This window comes from Heloderma suspectum, chromosome 12, assembly GCF_057233095.1.
Source record: "Heloderma suspectum isolate Gila_16-S chromosome 12, 16-S_ref, whole genome shotgun sequence".
NCBI classification, from domain to species: Eukaryota; Metazoa; Chordata; class Lepidosauria; order Squamata; family Helodermatidae; genus Heloderma; species Heloderma suspectum.
The window spans coordinates 22,293,322-22,307,331 of NC_139469.1; the positions used below are offsets into that span (position 1 = coordinate 22,293,322).

The 14,010-nt window shown below is 45.0% G+C and overlaps 1 protein-coding gene and 1 long non-coding RNA gene across 2 annotated transcripts in view; one reads left to right on the plus strand and one right to left on the minus strand.

The window, feature by feature from the left end:
- The window catches only part of LOC146336683 (uncharacterized), a 45,629-nt gene extending 41,521 nt beyond the window's left edge, over positions 1 to 4,108 (plus strand). The window contains exon 3 of the long non-coding RNA XR_014785573.1: positions 2,348 to 4,108. This is a non-coding gene — a long non-coding RNA (uncharacterized LOC146336683). The remainder of the gene's footprint in view (positions 1 to 2,347) is intronic.
- Positions 1,542 to 14,010, minus strand: part of LOC146336684 (ankyrin repeat and fibronectin type-III domain-containing protein 1-like) — a 524,472-nt gene continuing 512,003 nt past the window's right edge. Inside the window, exons 22-26 of the mRNA XM_084818734.1 lie at positions 12,955 to 13,123; positions 9,722 to 9,888; positions 8,658 to 8,868; positions 4,466 to 5,121; positions 1,542 to 2,627 (exon numbers count right to left, since the gene is read on the minus strand). Coding sequence (XP_084674860.1) covers positions 2,340 to 2,627; positions 4,466 to 5,121; positions 8,658 to 8,868; positions 9,722 to 9,888; positions 12,955 to 13,123 — 1,491 coding nt within the window. The 3' untranslated portion in view covers positions 1,542 to 2,339. The remainder of the gene's footprint in view (positions 2,628 to 4,465; positions 5,122 to 8,657; positions 8,869 to 9,721; positions 9,889 to 12,954; positions 13,124 to 14,010) is intronic.

A 14,010-nucleotide genomic window follows, 5' to 3' on the forward strand; every position in this document is an offset into this window, starting at 1 on the left:
CTCAGTGTTTCATAATGTCACTCTAATACCAAACTTAGGTGGTCAGTGCCAACAGGAATGGAGCCAAAATGGGGCGACTGAAAAGCAAGAGGGCGGTATCAACATGTTTGGGGGATCCCCAAGGTTTGCTGAAGTTAAAAAAAAAAACCAAGTTGGCAAAAACACTAAAAAAAACTGACCATGCTCAGTAGTCATGGAGTATTGAATGTCAGTTGGAAAAGAAAACTGAAATATTGGTGTGTGTCAGCGGGGATGCCCTACTTGAGCTCCTTATACCTTGTCTAGTATTTATTAGCTAGCTTGGGAACAGTACTTCTTTTGAAGGGATTAGACCATCCTGGCTGAACTATATGGGGGGAAAAAATCTGAGAAAGAAATAATAGCTGCTTTGGCCGGAAGAAATAACAGATTGGATACCCCTGTGAGTTGAGGGTTCTTCCTCCATAGATCTCCTCTTTTCCTCAGAAAGCTTGAATGTACACATAGTTTTGACTAAAAGTGTAGAACAGCTCAGCTGGGGACAATCTGTGATGTTTGGTGTTAGATTGGGCTTCACCCTCTTTCCTTTGATGTGAATTGAAGGTTTTCTCAGTGCGCACAGCTGATTAAATTCTTCAAAGGTTATGAATTACAACCCTGTTGTAGGCCCCTATGCTCATGCTTAGGATGTTTTTAGCGGTTGGGTGTATCCCACTCTCTGCTAGGGCAGGGGGTGGTCCAACAGGATTCACTTTATTAGGATGGAGTTTGCCCCTGTTTCTGGAGCAAGATGCAGATACATGAAGCTGGAACTTGAGCTACTGAAAAGGAAGTAGCATTTTCTGCATTTGTGGGGGGAGTATTTTACTCGCCAAAGAACTCCAGCTTAGCCTACTATCCTGAGAGATTAGGAATAGTCTTCCCATGTCGCCTCCCAAAGGAACTTAAGTGGTCCTTGTTGGAAACTGAGCCTTCCATCATTTCCTCTTTCCCAGAGATTCTATGCTTGGGATTGAACAATACATACAGAATCAAGAGCCTCTGCAGCTGTTTGAGGCGAATCTGACCTCTCAGTTGCAGCCAGTAGGATTGAGCAGAAGGGAAAAGAAGAGAGGGTCTTCGTGATTTTGGTATCAAAGCTTGGATCCCACCTTTCTCAAAGTGAGGGTGAGAAGCTTGCATTGGACCTCAGTTTCTTGGGCCAACTTTGGGTGATCTCTGCTGGGATGCTTTTCTGCTTCTCAGGCACAGGGTGTGCAGGAGACGACCAGCCACCAAGGTAAGAGTAGCCATGTGGGTGTTATGGTAATGGCTCCTGCTCAGTGCTGCTCCTGCTTACTTGAAGGGGTAACATATGATCTGACAGCTGCTTCACTCACAATCTTCAACTGCCCATGGGAGATGGAAAAGGCAGTCATTGCTTCCCCACACTGACTGGGTCTGTAGGAGAAGGGCGCTTGGTGAAGAGGTTCCCGAGACCTATTTCTCATGCCTAGGTAGAGGGAAGGGGAAGGCAGAACAGCTGAAAAGAAAAATAATGAGGTGGGTTTAAAGGAATGCACAATTCTCAGGAGCTCTTCCAAAAAATATGTTTCTGGACCCCAAATTGGCTTGGTCTGGGATGGCAGGGAGTTCCTCCTCCTGGTGAGGTCCAAGGTTGGTTTGGTCTTCCTACTGAGAGAAGGTTTTACCCAAGAGGTAAAGAGTTGTCTCTCTACACCTGGGAGAGAAAGGACTTTATTTTCTACACAGTTTGGACATCTGTTGCAAAATTTTGTGTTGTGAATACCTAGGGTGGAATTAAGAAAAGGAAAAGAGATTGTTCAAATAACTATGTGCAATTTCCTATTTCTCCAGGTACAGTGAAACAAGAACAGATAACAGGACATGACTTTTTTAAGAGCTTCCTGTGCCCCTTTCCCGCCTCCTAGACACTCCAGTCAGAATTTTGGTGGGCTTTTCCTTTACTAATACACCCCTTTTCTCCTTCCCTCTTTCCCTTCTTCAACATTCAAAATGAAAAAATATATAATTATGTATTGCTTCTTTACCCCTAACCAGCTCTTCTCCTTGCTGAAAGTGTCTTTCAAAAATTTAATTCCATTATCTTAAAGGCTCCTGGACTCCACCCTCACTTCTTGTAGTCATTACAACCAAGTCTTGTTATCTCTTTGGTTAAAATAAAACACACACATACGCACGCACGCACACACAAAAGCAACACACTGCCCAGTATGCTCCTATTACAGCCCATGGTGTCTGGCGCAAAAGTGTCTTTTCAAGAAGGAAGCATTGGTGATGAGCTGTCTGCTCACTGGAAGTTGGATGTTTCTCACTTTCCCCCCTCCACTCCCCTTCTCTCATACAGTTGTTGCTGGTCCATACTGAAACAAGAGAGGGGAAGTCTCTTTGATCCGAACATAGAACCTCCCATCAGGCCAAGCCTTTTGGAGCGAAAGGGGCAGGAAGTCATTTGGAAGCCACCGCTCAACGTCATCGGACACAAACACTAGTCCAAAGTGGCCCAATTGTTCTTCACTGTAGCAGAAAGAATCTGAATTTCCCAGGACATCACGTGAGACTTCATTCATTTCCTGCACCACCAGCTTCACCACGTCTTCTGCCGACATGTTGTTGGTGATGTGCAGCTGTACAGAAACAGAGGTACGTTAAAGAAAGAGGAAAGACTCACAAAGATGAGGTATACCCAAATAAGTTGGCTTTTTCTGGAGAATTAACCCAACTACCGAGAAACTAATTTTTCTTTCCTAACCTTTCTCCAGTTGCAAAGAATGTCCTATAAAGGATAAGCTGTTGTCAAGAATACAGTCCAAAAGCATTGAACACAAGCCTGATGGAATCTGGAGGGCTGTCCTAGATTCAGTTTGAGATCAGCATGTGGTATTGCTATCCACAGGCCTTCTCAACAAATAGCAAAAGGACTTTGCAATGTCAAAAAGAACAAAATATGGAAGATGTTCCACTGATGTGGCACAAGAGTCTGATAACTCTTTTTGGTAACATAACTAGTGGGAAATAAGGACTGGACTTGATGACATGCAAGCAGCCTTGGAGAATTTCAAGACATCAGTAAACTAGGTCATCCTTTCCTGCTTCTAACTCAGTGGCAACAGATTGAGGGAGCAGCAGAGATGGAGATCTTCCCTGCTTTCAAGGAACAATGCCTTGGCAATCAGCAGGACACATCACTCAATAGTGGGAGGTCAGGTTTGGCTTTCTAAGGTTTGGGTCAAGCTTAGGATGCATGCAAATCACGGCCACGACAGTCAAGAATGATATAGGGGATATGACTGCCTTCCATTTGGGATCTGGAGGATAATACCCCCCCCCAATAAAGATTGCCTCTAGATTATTCTACCTAGATCACTCATTTGATCTAACTGCCCCCAAAGTAGCCCCTGTGAAGCCAGACTGAAGGCCAGCATTGATACTACATTCCCCCTTATGCTAACAAATGTAATCCGGGAGTGGATGTAATTTGCCATCCTCCCCTTTTATCCTATTCTGGTGAGTAGTCCCTGGGCTATAAGGATTGGAATAGAATACAACAGAAAGGATGCCCTGTGTTTAGAGAGAATGGTCAGAGGAAAGGGGGTCTGGTTTGTGGGGCCAAAGCAATGTAAATTAACTCCCCACATTTAGTCCCCAAACTAGATTGGAATCTTCACAAAACTCCTTGCTCCAGTGACCATGACGTAGTCTTCGTAATAGCTATGACAGTGAGGTTTATTGGTCCACAATCTGAACCAATAAAATGATGTGGTGTGAGAAGATTAGACATTTGATTCTATCATTCTGTCAACTGTTTCCTGGTGTGCTCATATTCCTACATCCTGAAGGCTACACTATACTTACCGTAACATGTTCTAATCCAGAGCATAGCTCTCTGTCCCCAGTTTATTGCAGTTGAAAATCTGACTGTATTTATACATCATGAAACCCTTAGTTAAGAATATCATAATAAATATGAAGGAAGGCATGATCAAAATTTACAGTATCATAAACTACATTCAAATGGTTTGGGGAAGCACAAGGATTGAATTTAACTGATGTGGAAATGGTCATTGTTTTTTACAATGGAAAATAAACACAAAATTTTCTGCTTTGGAAGAGGTCACTAGGTGCATCTATTAGCCAATAAGGTGTTGGAGGCAGGAATTTTATGTTTGCGAGGAGTCTCAGGGTGCCTCCAATATGCAATGTCTACAGGCCACATTGCCCCCACAACTTCATCCTGTGTATGTCCCCCATCATTGACCATTATGTAGCAACACAGGCTGTATTGTGCACCTGGCAGGTGTCAAACTAAGAATCTGACAAAAAGATATCCACCATTACAACATTGCTTCTTTGTTTTCTCCCCTCAATTCCTTCTTCAAGGGCAGAAGGAAGAGTGCAAAGGAGCTATCTGGATGCATCCTAAGATCATTTGAAGTGATTAACAGAATTCTGTTTTTACTGATACCTTGACACTGGTCTCTTTGGAGAGCCCTGTTTCATACTGAGGGTACACATGTAAGATGAAGGAGCCTGGTGACTTGCCCCGGTTTGCTACATGTCCTGGCTCAGGTGTCTCTTGGAAGGTGCGAGTCCACTCCACTGAGCGTGTCCGAAAGACAGGCTCAGAGCTCTCCGTGAGCCAGCCATGCTTGGGGCTGAATGCCGAATCTGTCCCAAATCTCACAGGGCTGCAATGGCCTGCAGTCCTGCTTTCTGTTGGGGAGCTGTCAACTGAGCCAGGGCAAGACTTTCTGGCTCCATGGCAGAAGGGTTTAGGGAAATCCAGGCTGCTGGTGCGGACACAGTAGGCCTGCCTCTTCTCTGTGATGCGCAGCAGCTCTATTTGCCGGCTAGGGGGCACGAAGTCACTATCGTAGAGCTCTGCGGGAGGCCGAGGCTCCTCTGGAGGAATTGGGGGTGTCTTTAGCTCATGACTCTGTAGGACATCAGGGGCACTGTCCCGCAAAGGGCGGGGATTTCTTCTACTACAGCATTCAAGTCCTGAAGAGGAGTAAACAAGGTCAAGTTCTCTGGGGCTTTGGGCCCTGCTGGAGTCATAGTCACTGTCTGTAGCTAAGAATACTTCTGATGAACCCTCCTCATCTGAGATTCCATGTGAATCTGCAAGAATAAGATAAAAGGTTACTTCCTTATTGTTACCAAGAGGCTCAGCCTCAATGCCATTTTAAGCATATCCCTAGCACCTTGTCTTTAAAACACTCCGAATTTGGAAAAGGGCATACAAGGTAAGGAAGTTGCAGTGTGTACTAACTATCCTGCTTTAGCATCTGTCAAAGGAGTGACTTGTGCTTGTAAGATAAGGGGAGCACAGTCTCCAGAATAAGCAGATGTCTCACTTTTTACCAGGTTCCTAATGTAAGCCATTCAAGATGCACCTGTTTAATTGGCCTAGAGACCTACCAAGGAGAGATCCACACCTAAGAAACTGCCACCACATTAGCACACATTAGTTAATGGACATTAGTGTCCTTTAAGATTAGGGACCTACTCTGCACTTTTGCATAAGACACCCATAGCAGGAAAACCAAACAGTACCTGTAATCGCCGTGCCCCTCTTTCGATCCAAAGGAAAAATTCTTCCCTCAGACCAAGGCATTAAACAGCTGTGTGTTTGTGACACAGCTCCCTCCTAAGTTAGCTTTGCTCACTCCCTACCCTTCCTCCCTGTTGCTCATTCCCACCTCCATCTTTTATTTTTTACTCGATTTAGTCAGGGATCCAGGGTAACACATACTTCTGCATCCTCCCCACTCCAAACCTGCATCCAGGAAAGCCCTGTACAGCACACTTAAGGAACCTGAAAGGTTCCATTTGGTCTTAGTTCCCCACTGCAGATTCTTGTCTGACATTCCTCATCAGCACATTTTAAAGGAACCAAGAACCAAAAGGGATGCAAGGGAACCCAGTAATCGGTATCCCTAGACATCATGTATATTAAAGCACTCTTATCCTACTCCTGGCAAAAACCCACTCCGGTTCGTGCGCAATTCTTCAGTCTGTCCATTCCCAACTATATTTGCCTGGAACATGTTTCTATCACATAATCCTGCAACAGACTGGAGATATCTTCCTAATTTTTCTGGAAAAGATACGTGTACAACGGGGACTTATAGTCTATGTATTATTATTAACAAGTATTTGCCAAAAGGTACGTGAGATCGTTTTTAAGATTACAAAGTAAGAAATTACAACAGTTTACAAAGTTGTGTTGGCAGGATATCTGGAAGGCCTCATTAAGGCTAACAACAGAAATGTTCTTATTAAAATGTTCGTGGTGGCAAAGATAACTTGGTCCAGATAACTTAAGTGTCAGCAGGGCCTGCAGCTTTACATGCAATGCTTAAGGGAAAAAAAAAGGATATTGCTTTCATAGAAAAACAACGAAGCAGATACATCCAAGGGAAGCAGAGTAAAATGCAATGATCATATCTTAAAATGGTCAACATTTTTTAATTATTGCAAGAGCTATAATTTCTCCATCAGGTATGTGTATGGACTTTCTATTCTACAGTCATTAAAAAGTATACAAGGAAGCATCTGGGTGCTACACCCAACATGGGCTTTGTGGGATGTTGCCCTATTTAACTTTCTCCTTATACTGCTTATTAGTCCTCTGCTACCCTTCCAATAGCACTATTGGGCAGGCCTGCACAACTTAACACCCATTGATCAATTGTAGCCCCCTCTTTGAGTATTTGTAGCTTTGGGCGCATTCCAGATGTGGATTTGGAGCCTGGCTCCATTTCTTTGTAGGAATATCTGCAGTCTTCATAGACCTATCAGCAATGGGAGTGGGATAATGCCTGCATTTATGTGTTACGTCTCTCCCTGAATGTGGAGGTATGCAGTAGAGCTGGTGCTGCTTTTTCTAGCTTGTAATCAGTCATGCTGCACAGCCACTATACACCTGATTCTCCTTCAAGCCCAATTTACACAGTATAGTTGTGGTGTACATAAAATATTTTAAAGCGTACATCTAAAAAAGCAATGTGTGAATGAGACAAACACTTGTTTTGAAAACATATCATTGAGGTACATTAATCGGACAGCTGAAGTTGACTTATAGCTCCCTGTTAGTTGCAAACTCAGGTTTGCTGCTGTGTAACATATGGAAAGACCCTTAGTGTGTCGGCTGCAGGGAAAGTGAACGCTTACATGCTGTTGCCAGATTCAACAAGGAGAAGAGGAGACAGGAGCACAGGAAGCTGCTTTTTTGCCACATCAGACCATTGGTTCATCTAGCTCGCTGCCATCTATACTGACTAGCAGCAGCTCTCTAGGCTTTTGGGCTGGAGTCTTTCCCAGCCTTACCTGGAAATTCCAGGAACGGAACCTGGGAACTTTGGCATGCAACGCGTGCGTTCTACCACTGAGCTACAGCTTTTCCCTAAGATCAGAAGATGAGGCATTAACAGTATAAAAAGAGACCGATAAAAAAGGTATAATACAGATGGAGTTCAGAAAAAGGATTAACAGAGTCAGCTAAAAAGAAGCAAAAAACTGGGTTAAAATGTGAAGAAAATGCTTTTGTTCTGTGCAATAATGCAGCCCTGAGGAATTAATACACACATAAAAGTGGTCCTCAGAGTAATTTGAGTTGTGTATCCCTGCTCTAGGCAAACTGTGTTGATTATATAGGCATTGTATCTTTAAGAGAGCTGGGAGTATACTCAGCTGAAGGAAGGAAGCCTGTAAAAGGAAAGAGAAAGTAGAAATAGAGAGACTGTGTAGGCCTAGGCATAGCTGCTAGTTCTTCAGTCCTCGCTAGCTATACTGTTAGCTAAGGGTTTTGTATCTTGCTCCGCCTCGCTTATTGGATATGACAAGAACCACTACCAGTGGCATCCTGTGGAGGCATCCTGCCCCATCCTCTGAGCAGCCCCCGGGCCCAAAACGAATGATGCCTAGCATATTGCTCTGCTTGCCTGCAGAGGTGGGGTAACAGGAAAATAAGGTTGGGGGAGCATGTGGCTGCCAAGACTTATGTTTTCCACTGGGTTGGAGACTGTTATGCTCCTAGATGTTTCTGGAGAGCCCCCTGTTGATCCCAAATGTGATAAACAGAGTTCTCCTGAACATGTTTGTTCAGTGAAACAGAGCCAGCCTTTCTCCCAATGTTTTGGACTTCCAGCTCCCCATAAGTCCCAGACAGCAAGGCCAATGGTCAACAATGCTGGGAGTTGCAGTCCAAAACATCTGAAGCACACTGGGTTAGGGAAAACTGGATTAAACGCTGAAAAAACATTTGAAAGAATCTGAGCAACTCAAGAAGAGAGATATGATGGCAGAATGTTCTTACTGGGAGATTCCAGAAAAAGTTGGACAGACAGCTATTAGGGATGCTTCAGACTGGATATCCTGTTTTAGGGCAAAAGATTGGACTAGGGCAGGGGACTATATCAACCACAGATTGTTGTTGTTCAGTCGTTCAGTCATGTCCGACTCTTCGTGACCCCATGGACCACAGCACGCCAGGCCTTCCTGTCCTACGCTCTCTCCCGGAGCGTGCTCAAGTCCATATTCATTGCATCGGTGATGCTATCTAGCCATCTCATCCTCTGTCGTCCCCTTCTCCTTTTGCCTTCAGTCTTTCCCACAACCACAGATACTCTCACAGAAAAACAATGAAAACCCACCAGAGTTGAGCTTGCGGCTTGTTTCAGGAGATGGGGTAGGCGAGGGAAGGAAGTCCATGTGGGAAGAGGTTGACTGAGTTTTCTCCTTCAGTGTAGCGCTAGATTCCTCAATGAACCACAAAAGTGGGATGCCGCAAGATGGCTGCTTATACCGTGCATGCTGCAGGGCATCCATCATCCAACGCATTTCCCGCCAAATCTCCTCCATTTGCTGTTGAAAACAAAGACACAGAATCAGCTTCTCTTATTTCTTGGCACAGAGAAAGTATCATTAGGAGGGCTGCAGTGCAGTGCAGACTAGCCCTGTGCCCCAGCCACTGCACATGAGAAGGGGCTCTACGCACATACTGACATATGCTCATGGAGGTCCTTCACACAATGGAATATCTGGGCCCAAACAGGATCCCCACTCTCATGGAGTAAGTTGGTATGTGCATAGAGCCCATTCTCACATACACCAAACTTGCAGATGGCCGGGGGCATGGCTGCTGGGCTAGCCTTTGCAGCCTACCTCATGCATTCCTTGAACACATGGAGGGTCATCTGAAACCCTTTATATTGTGACTGGTTGTTCCCGTTCACCCCAGGCTGCTGCTAAACAAATTAGATTCCTAGGGTGCTGTACTATCAATCCAGCGGGCTAGGGTTCATTTACTGGTTATGTTTTAAATACAAGGCTCCTCCTAGGATTGCATCAATTCTCACAGCTCCTCCTGTAATCATCACTTCGTACTTCTAGGATTTAACTGAATTCAGGATTCTGCAAAGACACGCCCCAAGCCCATAACAGAGGAAGACTCGTTTTTTAAGAAAACAACCATTTTAATTCCCTCATGCCTCCTTGTGACGTACTCATTACCCTCTGCACCCAAACTGCCAGGACAGGGGGCAGATCTGGTTTGTGCAGGAGGCACGTGCCAGGCATCTTTCCATGTACAGCCATTGGAAGTAAGATTAGCCATATAAATAGCTGGTTATACAGGACACAAGCAACTGATCTCTTATCCTAGCATCACGCTCAGCACTGCACGCACAGCATTGTCCGCTCACCCTCTGCCACATACCTGCATATAGTCCTGAACTTGCTGATGCCTCTGCTTAGCAGTAGTTAGTTCTGAGTCTGAGAAGGCCTCCCTGAGGCTTTGTTGAGAGAGAAGTGACTCTAGCTCCAAGAGTGCAGACACTTGGCAATACTGACTAATGAACTCATGGTCATAAGTGAAAAAATGAACTGGAAAACAAAGAGGGGAGGAGGTCAAATGTCAGCAGGGGGCATCACAGAAGGAGATCTCATCATTGCCAACAGAACTGCTGCTACATTAAGTGAAAAGCTCACTGCTGCATTTAGCCAACCAATAGACAGTGATCTCATGACCAGTCGGCCATTCTCCATTCCAGACAGTATTCCCTGGCAAGAGAAGAGTTTACTGGTAATGGCACAGCTTTGAAGCTCAATACACTAATTAACTTGATGAATCTGCTATCATCTCCCTGATACATTTTTTGTTGATTCAGTGAAATACACACACATATACAGAATGGGACTCTTCTAAGTACATACTACAAAACCAAGAAATAATGACAAGCTGAGTTAATTCTAAATATTTGGCTGCAAGCATACTATACTGAAAGCTACCCCATAATAAGGGATGCCTTATTTGTTTATAGAGTGCATATTTGACTAAAGCAGCAAAAAGATGGCAAAGAGAATAATACAATAGGACATTAAAGACTGCTGATGTATTTGGTAATGTTCTGCTGAGAAAGAAGGTGCATAGGTTGAAAACCAAGTGAAAAAGGTGGGAATTAACAATAACAGAAGACCAAGATTAATGCAGCACTATGGACGCATTGCTCTAAACACATACTGCAGTTAATTAGAATGCTTTCTTCTATACACACAAACCTCTCCACTTTCTCAGTTCATGGTATGTGAGGAAAAATGGCCAACTACAAATGTTATCCTATACAGTAGGGGTCACCAATGCCAAGACACCCCCCCAAATGTGCACATGAGGTTGCTTTCCCCCACCTCTATTGAAGTAAGTGGAGTGATATCACTCCATTGTCTTTAACCAGGGTGTGCGTGCGTGCAAGAAAAGAGAATCCACAGAAGAGGGGGCAAGAAAAGTCAGAATCCAGAGAAGGGTGTGTTTCCAAGATTTTACGGCTACAGCAATTTGTGGTGGTGCCCAGGACCCTTTTCCAAAACGTCAAATGTGCCCCAAAAGGTTGCCTACCCCTGCTATACAGCCAGTGTGTGTCTTTTGGCTGCTAACTAGAGGTGTGTACTGACCACAAGATTGGGTTCGTAGCCAAATATTTGGTGGTTTGGAAAACAGCCCAATTCAGCTTGGATTGATTTGGTGCCCCCTCACTTTGACTCAGATCTGAATCTTGATTCAGAAATCCAAATTTTGTTTTGGAAATCCAAACCTTCATGCTTCCCATTGATTATCATTGGAAATCAACAATTGGCTATACCCTTTTTCTGTTCGTCAGAATTGGATGAAATTTGCAGACACAGTAATAAGGGGGATTAAAAAGGTAAAGGTGTCCCCAACCAGTCGTGTCCGACTCTAGGGTGTGGTGCTCATCTCCATTTCTAAGCCGAAGAGCCAGCGCTGTCCGAAGACGCTTCCGTGGTCATGTGGCCGGCATGACTGAACACCGAGGTGCACGGAACGCTGTTACCTTTCCCACCGAAGCGGTACCTATTTATCTACTTGCAATTTCTTGCTTTCAAACTGCTAGGTTGGCAGGAGCTGGGGCTGAAGACGGGAGCTCACTCCGTCACGCGGCACTCAGGTCTTGAACTGCTGTCCTGCTGCCCTTCCGGTCTGCAGTTCAGCGTCTTAACCACTAAGCGACAGATGAATAGGTGTATGGGTTTTATGCTATGTGCCTTTAAATTTTGATTTTTTTAAAAAGGAAACTACCTGTAACTTTATTTCTTGGCAGAATTGGATGAAATTTGCAAGGATAATTGTCCCTTCTGAGGGGATCAGCAAGAAACCAGCAACATTTCAGAAGGATAGATGCAGGGGCTAGGGAGTTACGATGAATGAAAAACAGTTTAAGATGTCCTTGTTTTCTGCTGAATTGGCACCAAAGTCAAAGAAAGTGCAATAGGACAGGGGTGGATGATGGGTGTGAAGCATAAAGTGGCAGAGACAGAAGGACTTGAACATCCAGCATTTTCCAAGCAATTACTCAGTGCTACTATCCCAGGCCCCACAGACTGCACCAAATTTCTTTTAACATTCCTGCTCCTAAGAGAGAACTAGCAAAACAGCTGCAATATATTACATCCCTCCCTCAAAGCAGTGGGATTGGAGAGCCCTGGTAAAACCATTTACTGTGATTAGAAGCTAGACCTGTCAGTCACAAAAATTCCCCCCTTCAGTGCTTTCCTTATATGGAGATCCTGGAGAGAAATGCATAATTTTTTGGAGACACGCTCTGTGTCCCTCCAAATCTCAAATCTTCACAAGCGTTTGTCCCGGTTTGGGATTTCCCTTCCTGATTTTGCTCTTAGAAAGATTGGCTTTCCATCTCTTTTTTTCTCCCAGGTTGAGTTTGATCCCAGCGGAAGCTGGGTCTTGGGTAGCCGGCTCAGGTCGACTCAGCTTTCCATTCTTCCGAGGTCGGTAAAATGAGTACCCAGCTTGCTGGGGGAAAGGGAGTCACGACTGGAGAAGGCAATGGCAAACCACCCCGCTACAGTCTGCCATGAAAACGCCAGCGAAAGCGGCGTCCCTCTAGGAGTCAGCAATGACTTGGTGCTTGCACAGGAGGAACCTTTCCTGAGTTATGAAACCAGGAGGTAAAATGTATTATGTCCCTTTATAAACTCTAGAACAGAAGTGGGAAATCTATTTTTGATCAAATGTCACATTCCTTTGAGGGTAATCTGTCTTGTGGGCCGCATGGTGGTGGTGGGGCTGGAGCCAGAAGTAGGTAGAACCAATCCTTTTCTCTCTCTTTCTGCCACCCCCTTCCTTTCTCTCCCTCTCTCTCCTTTGTTCCCCACCCATTCAGCTGTCAGCGAATGGACAGATCGCTCTTTCTAGCTTGAACAGATTGCTTGAAGAGGGCTCTTGAAATTAGGCTGAGCCTAACAGGTTGCCCAGCCCTGTTCTAGTGGGTGATCCCCTTCATATCACAACTTCATTCTCTTTTAAGAAACTCCTCAAGGGTTCAAGGATAACAGTCCCTTGCAGAGAGGCAGCAAGAAGCAGAGGATGACAGAATGAAGTCTGAATGCCTCAAAATGTTCTTGTGCAGCAGTTCTCACCTAGCTCAAAGATCTGAAGAGGGAGTGTGAGAAAGCCAGAACGAGGTGTGTAAGGATTGTTCTGGCCAGGGGCAGTGCAAACATCATCAGATGGAGGCAGAAGCAGGAGAAAGGAGACCTGTCCTCCGAAGTCCAGAACTTCCTGACTGTATAGACGGAAATCTTTGGCCTGGAGAATTCAAACATAAGAAGTCAATGTTTTATTATTATGGTTATACCAGTCTTAACCTGTACCTGTCTTTGTCCTACCAAGCAGTTGAAAATGTATAGGTGATATTAAGATTTCTCAACACAGACTGATATTTGCAATTGCCATAAGTGATAATTAGATTGTGTAAAGGAGTCCACATCCATGATATTCAGCACAGTTAACATTCTTTGGATGCGCTACAAAATCTAGGTCTTCCATTGAGTATTGGCTGTTGAGTCCATCATATACTAGAATCCTTTAGACCAGTGGTCCCCAACATTTTTGGCACCAGGGATCGGTTTTGTGGATGACAAATTTTTCCACGGACCAGGGGGGTCCATTTGCATCTGTGTTCTTTGCAGTAATAGGCTACGTAAAAACTTACATAGCCTATTACTGCGAAGGACAGGGACGCAAACGGCATCTGCTACGCGGACCCCATTTGCGTCCCAGCGGCCGGAAGTCCGCCAGCGGCCGGAGCCGGCCGGCAGCTCTGCGGACCTGCCACAGAGCAGAGCCAGCTGGGGCCGGCAAGGATTCCGGGGGGGAGGGACGGATCGACTCTCCCCCCCGTGGACCCCCATGGACCCAAGATAAGGGGGTTTCGCACACCCCTATGCTCACCTCCTGCTATATGGCCCGGTTCCTAACAGGCCACGGATCAGTACCGGTCCGCGGCCCAGGGGTTGGGGACCCCTGCTTTAGACAACTTAATTCCATTCAATTCCCACCTGTTAACACCTGTTGAGGTGGAAATGATTGGTGTTAAACCACCCTTTTTGCAGCCTTTTATAGAGGTAGCTTGTAGACATCCTTTGGACCTTTTCCACTACTACGTAAAGACGCTGTTACTAGACTTTGGCAAA